General features: G+C 38.8%; 1 protein-coding gene across 1 annotated transcript; it reads left to right on the forward strand.

The window, feature by feature from the left end:
- Nucleotides 1–4157: 4157 nt before the first annotated feature.
- LOC144844896 (uncharacterized) lies at nt 4158–6557 on the forward strand. Its single transcript, XM_078702006.1, has one exon. The coding sequence runs from the start codon at nt 4158–4160 to the stop codon at nt 6555–6557; it is 2400 nt and encodes a 799-aa protein (XP_078558132.1).
- The last annotated feature ends 602 nt before the right edge of the window (nt 6558–7159 follow it).

Consider the following 7159-nt stretch of genomic DNA (forward strand, 5'->3'; position numbering starts at 1 on the left):
AACTGATTGCAATGGCTGAGGATAAAAAAAAACAGTGATAACCAATAATATAGTAAGATTTGTTGAAACTAATCCGTAAAATTGACAAAGCTACCAAATCTATACAAAAACCACATAATTGAATTTTGTTTACCTGTTAAGGTGCACAGACTGGGTAGTACATAACTAAGTATTCTCAGTTATCTGAGTACCTAGACAAATAAAAACCAACATTATAAAATGCCAACGTAAAGAAGCAGATCAATGTTAATTGCCTCAAAATGAATATTGCAGGCCTGCAACCATGTTCTGACCAATCTCTGCAAAATGAATTTTGAAAAGTTTTTTAAGTTGTGCTTTAACCATTTATTTTATTCAAGGTCAGTGTAATATTTTATGTCTGATTTGATTAATTACAGTATTATAATTATATTGATTAAAACTATAATGAAATAACATAACTTTACTGATCAAATAATTTGATTACTTGTAAAACCATCGATATCACAGTTTGGACAACTTTGCATTTATACGATTCAAGGTGATTGAATAGACACCTATAATCATAAAAATGTAATAAAAGACCAAATTGTGCTTGAATAAATTTGCTATAATACATATACATAATACATTGTTGTAATTGGTCAATTTTGAACTTTGACCCTTATATCTAAAAAACGCTTCCTATCCTGATCGATTACCTTCTCCATATTCGTAATCTACGGAAAATTCTGGTCTAGAAAAATTGGATGGCAATTTTCCCCTTTCGGGTGGTGCGTATCCGGATATTCACCCCCTGGACATTTACCCCCCGGAAAACTACCCCCGGACAACCACCACCTGGACAACTACCCCCTTAGGACAACTACCCCTTTAGGAAAACTACCCCCCGGACAAATACCCCCCGGACAACTACTCCCTTAGGACAACAACCCCCTTAGGACAACTACCCCCTGGACAACTACCCCCCGGACAATTACCCCCTAGGAACAATCACCCCCCTGACAATTACCCCCCACCCCCACCCCACCGGGTAATTACCCCGCGGACAACTACCTCTGACACAATACTCCCCGTAGGACAACTACCTCCTGAACCTGGACAATACTCCGAGGGCAAATAATCTTTTAGGACAACTACCTCCGTAGGACAACTAACCCCTGAACAACTACCCCCGGACAATTACCCCCTGACAGTTACCCCCCGGGCAATTACCCCCCCCCCCCGGGTAATTACCCCGCGGACAACTACCTCTGACACAATACTCCCCGTAGGACAACTACCTCCTGGACCTGGACAATACTCCGAGGGCAAATAATCTTTTAGGACAACTACCTCCGTAGGACAACTAACCCATGGACAACTACCACCCAGACAACTATCCCTTTAGAACAACTACCCCCCCCCCCCGGACGGACAACTACCACCCAGACCATTCAACAACCTGACTCTGCAACAGTGTATAATAGGAATTAATAACTATATTTTAATTTTCGATACTTTGACGAATTACTATTCATTATTGTAAACAAAAGTAAAAGATTGAACATAAATATAGTCCTAAGGGAGGGGGTAGTTGCCCGGGGGGTAGTTGTCCGGGGGTAGTTGACCCGGGGGTAGTTGACCCGGGGGTAGTTACCCGAGGGGTAGTTATCCTAAGGGGGTAGTTGTCCTAAGGGGGTAGTTGTCCGGGGGTAGTTGTCCGGGGGTTGTTATCCTAAGGGGGTAGTTGTCCTAGGGGGGTAGTTGTCCGGGGAGTAGTTGTCCGGGGGGTAGTTGTCCTAAGGGGGTAGTTGTCCGGGTGGTAAACATCCGGGGGGTAACTGTCTAGGGGGTAGGTGTCCTAGAACCCGGGTGGTGATGGTGATTCCCCCTCTACCACCGGACTAATAGTGTTTTAGGCTATATCATATTTTATTTGATTAAAGCGGCGGACCGAAATTTCTCATTGAACCAAAATGGGTATCGTAGGCCTAATTATTGGAAATCGGGTTTTTGTTTGGAACTGTTTGGGATGTATAACAAAATGCACACACAATTTAAAGGTGTAGGCCTATTCCCCAAACGTGCACAATTGTTTAGACGCCTCCGGTAAAAACAGCTATGATCCGTGCTCCGGCCAATCAAGGAAATATGAGCATGTAGTCCATGGGCCAGGTCCAGTTTTTTGCGAAAGCAGTATCAAATTGGTGGCAAATGCTACCATACATTTTTGGAAAGCTTAATATGTCTACTTTTCAGAAATCCATGATAGCAATGCCAATTGTACAGCTTAATAGTCATTTTTTAGGATTATATAACACCGCCTACGGAAAATATGCAACACAAAATTTTGGGGTAAGGGGTTACATTTTTGCTAATAACTTGGGATTGAGTGAACATATTTGCATTTTCTTTGTGTCAGTATGTAGTGTATAGACTGCTTAAGCATAATATATTATAAGTTTCTTCTTTATATAACGTACACGGGTAAATACATGATGCAATAGTTTTTTTTTTAAATGTAACTTTTGAAAATAGTATGGGCCGCTTCTTTGAAAACTTAAGCCGTCTTGGCTTCTTCTCCAAAGGAATCACATCCTAGTGTGTAATCTCAAAAATATTTCTTTTCAAGATAGGCCTATTTTAGTATAATGTAGATATTATGTTAGTGCTGGTGTGATGATGCAGATGTTTTTTGTTTATATGTTGATTTATATCGTGACACTTTGTAGTGTAAAGGCTGAAAACGTTTGTTAAACATATATAAAAAACACATACAATATCGCAAGTTTAAAAGAAAGTTACAAAAATAAATAAAATATTATATACAATTGATTTTTACATTTTTCTCATTATTAGGACTATATTGAATGTTTCACGCTGCTGCTTTAGCCAGCTACATACATGAGGACTACTCATTCAGAAGCTATAATCAAGCAGCAGTTACAGTTCTAGAGACCGATGTTTTTGATAATTTGTAAACTAGGACGGGTCATGCTCAAATTACAAACCCCAAAGCACGTCTAAGGGAAGAGAGTCTATATGAAAACATTTGCTGATAATACAGTATTATAATAGATGCATGTAGACAGTAATCTGTAAAATCTTGTTCGATAAATAATGACTTTGCTATTGCTGTCAACCTAGGCCAGTATTATAATCATTCACTGTCAAATAATCAAAACATTATTTTGGTTGTTGACCGATATTATAATACTGTAATTCGCTGTCAGATAACCATTGAATTATTATCAAAACAGTCCATATAATAGCAAAGTTTTTGTTTGTAATAGAATACAATTTGTTCACACTTGAAGCATCTAGGCTTGATGAAGTGGCCCCCAGACTTGACCTTAGCAATAAAATAAACTAAAGTGACAGAAATAGAGTCTGTTTAGTATAATAAAGTAATATTATTTAGACATCATTTTTATTTAAATTATTTAATAAGGACATCATCTTTTACAGATTCAGTATTTTTTATTTTTCAATTTCAATTGCACAATTATGACATATCAAAGTATGAATTCTTGTTGTATTTTACTTCAAATACAAAAGTTATTCACTTCTGTAAAAAAAAAATGTATTCACATTAATTATTATAAAAAGAGAAAAGAAACGTTAAATTATAACCCCAAAACCATTGTCTGACAAACAATTTAAGTATTTTTTTGCTTTAAATTACATTTTTTTTCAGGTAAATAATTGTCTGGTAACGTGAATAACTATTATGTGACAATAAAATGACACATTCAAAAACAAATTTGAAATAAAAAATATTTTTCAGGGGGACAATTATCTTTAAATATTTCTTGTTTAAAAATGGATCATCCAGGTGAAAATTAATTACAGCATTATTGAATATATTGTTTGAAGGTTTGCATGGCGAAATCGAATGTTAATATAAAGTTTGCGGTACACCACGTGTATTAGTTCTGAAAATAACTGTTGTGTTTCTCGACGTTTCGATCAATATACTTTGATCGTCCTCAGGAGTGAGAATGCAGAAAGTCCAAGAAACTTGGAATATAAGTGGGAAGGGTGGGACTGGTGTCCCAAGTTTCTTGGACTTTCTGCATTCTCACTCCTGAGGACGATCAAAGTATATTGATCGAAACGTCGGGAAACACAACAGTTCTTTTCAGAACTAATACACGTGGTGTACCGCAAACTTTATATTAACATTCGATTTCGCCATGCAAACCTTCAAACAATATATTACCCAGCTCTACGGGGAGCCGTTACATCAACTTGTCAGAAGTTTTGAACGTTTATTTATCAAACGCGCTAAACTTGTTAACAACCTGACCTTTCTTAAGAGATGCAGAGACTCCAATGTTATCCCAAGAGGACTCCGGATCAACACGCCTATTCAAACAAGAGCAGCTTTCGACATTCTCAAAAGGGCCAGCCAGTCCTTATTGAGGGAACGAATCAGCCACACCAGGTTTCTACTCAACTTTACCGAGAGGAACTTGGAGGAGATTCGTCACAGATTAGACACAGCTTTACAACGAGGAGACTACGACAAGGTGAACAAAAAGTCTGGCCAGTTCACCTTCGAGACCACTCGCAAGAAGCAAATCAAGAAATTCAATTGTCTTGCAAACAACAACCAAAAGGAGAAAACACCAGCACCAACTCTTAGCCGTACTCAGTTTAACGCCAAGACTGTAGTGAACCTAAGCAGTCGTGACTTGTCACAATCCGAGAGATCAGTTCTCGTACTTGGCTTAAACTTTGCTACGGCACCTTCAACTATACCGAAGGAAGAGATCATCCAACGAATCGAACCTACTTTGACAGGTCTTGACAAAACTTCATCAGACAGCATCCGCATGCAGATCTCTCAACTGTTACGCCAGGACACCAAACCGAAATCCAACATCACCAAGGAAGAACGAGATGCTCTCAAAACTCTCCGTGCAGACTCAACAATCCACATCCTACCAGCAGACAAGGGGAATGCCACCGTCATCATGAACGTTACAGAGTACAACAAGAAAATTTTGCAGCTCTTGAACACTCCTACGTATAGGAAAATCAAGAAAGATCCAACTCAATCCATCGAGAGGAAGATCGCAGCTAAACTTCTACAACTACATCGCTCTGAAGCTCTACCCAAGTCTACCTACCACCAACTTCGACCATCAGCAACAACTTATCCCAGACTATTTGGGCAACCTAAGATCCATAAGCAGGACATACCACTACGTCCTATTGTCTCTTCCAGAGGCTCACCAACGTACAATCTGGCAAAACATCTAGCCAAGATACTGTATCCACTGGTAGGACTAACAGGTCATCATGTGAAGAATTCTCAGCATTTCGTGGAAATCATCAAGGACGTCTACCTGGAACCAACAGACAAGCTGATCAGCTTTGACATCAAGTCTTTATTCACCAATGTTCCAGTTAGGGAAGCTTGCACTATAGTCAAACATCGACTGCAAGCTGACCCTAAACTCCAACAGAGGACCGCACTTTCTGCAGTAGAAATCCATGAGTTACTTCTACTATGTCTAACATCTACCAACTTCAAGTGGCGAGACCAATTCTTTGAACAAACTAAAGGGACGGCTATGGGATCTCCTTTATCCCCGGTCATTGCCAACATCTTTTTGGAGGAGCTCGAACATCTAGCACTCTACTCCGCCAACAAGCGACCAAAACTTTGGCTTCGATATGTAGACGACACTTTTATCATCTGGCAGCACAACAAGGTGGACTTAGATAGTTTTCTAATACACCTCAACTCTCAACACTGTAACATAGCATTCACCATGGAAGAGGAAAACGACCACAGTTTACCATTTCTTGACGTATTTGTCACAAAGGAACCTGAGGGCACTCTGTCCCACAAAGTATATCGCAAACCCACGCACACGGACAGATATTTACACAAGCGATCTTTCCACCATCCGTCAACGAAGAAATCAGTTTGTAAAACTCTTATCAAAAGAGCGCACACCATCAGCGACAAGAAGTGTCTCCGACAAGAAATACATCATGTCAACAAAGCATTGGAACTCAATGGTTACAACAGGAAGGACTTCAAGTCATCGTCAACCAACAACAACGATCCTGTAGAGTTCAGAAAGTCTGTATGTTTACCATATTTGGGACAGCTTTCTCATCGTATCCAGCGAGTACTACAAAACGCCGACATAAAAGTATTTCATAGTGCAGTCAACAAGTTGTCACAGTGTCTTCAAACACACAAGGACAAACCAGCTAAACACAATCAACCTGGTGTATACTGCATCCCATGTGAATGTGGAAAGGTATACATTGGGGAAACTGGACGCGACCTTCAAACCAGGCTTAAAGAACATCAAGGCCATGCCAGAAGAGGAGAGCAAGACAAATCATCAATAGTTATGCATTCTCAACAACACCGAGTTAATTGGAAAGATGCTGAACTAATTGCTACCGTTCCTTCTTGGCATTCCAGACGAACCAGGGAAGCTATTGAAATCTACAAACACAACACTGTTCATCAAGATATTGGATTTGTTATTAGTGACATTTGGCTATCTTTATTTAACAAGAATCTTCATCGACCAGGAGGACCAACAAGGTTTCATGAAGGGTAGATATATTGGTGAATGTACTAGAACAATGTACGACATCCTAGTTTACACCAAATTACGTAATATTCCTGGTCTTGTGTTAACGATTGATTTTGAAAAGGCTTTTGACACGGTTTCCCACACTTTTATGAAAAAAGTCCTTTTAAACTATAATTTTGGTGATGATATTTTAAGGTGGATTGACATTTTTTATAACGAATGTAAATCAAGTGTTCTTGTAAATGGTTACCCAACACCTTTTTTTAATATACAAAGAGGATGTCGTCAAGGCGACCCTCTTTCACCATATTTATTTATTTTATGTATTGAAGTGTTAGCACAAAATATCAGATCAAATGAGTACATGAAAGGTATTAATGTAGAAGGCACCGAGTTTAAAATTAGTATGTACGCTGACGATGCCACTATATACATTGATGGCTCAGAAAATAGTATGCTAGAAGCATTTAAAGAGTTAGATAGTTTTTACAACATATCTGGTTTAAAGGTTAACTACAAAAAAACATGTGCTATGTGGATTGGGAGCAAAACGCATTGTAAAGAAAGAATTTGTAAAGAAAAAGATTTCTATTGGCCAGATGATGGACACTTATGTATTCTTGGCA

Source organism: Antedon bifida, chromosome 6 (genome assembly GCF_963402885.1).
Source record: "Antedon bifida chromosome 6, ecAntBifi1.1, whole genome shotgun sequence".
Lineage (NCBI taxonomy): Eukaryota > Metazoa > Echinodermata > Crinoidea > Comatulida > Antedonidae > Antedon > Antedon bifida.

What these genes read in the sequence shown, in the direction of transcription:
- LOC144844896 (XM_078702006.1), top strand. Translation starts at nt 4,158, where the DNA reads ATGCAAACCTTCAAACAATATATTACCCAGCTCTACGGGGAGCCGTTA.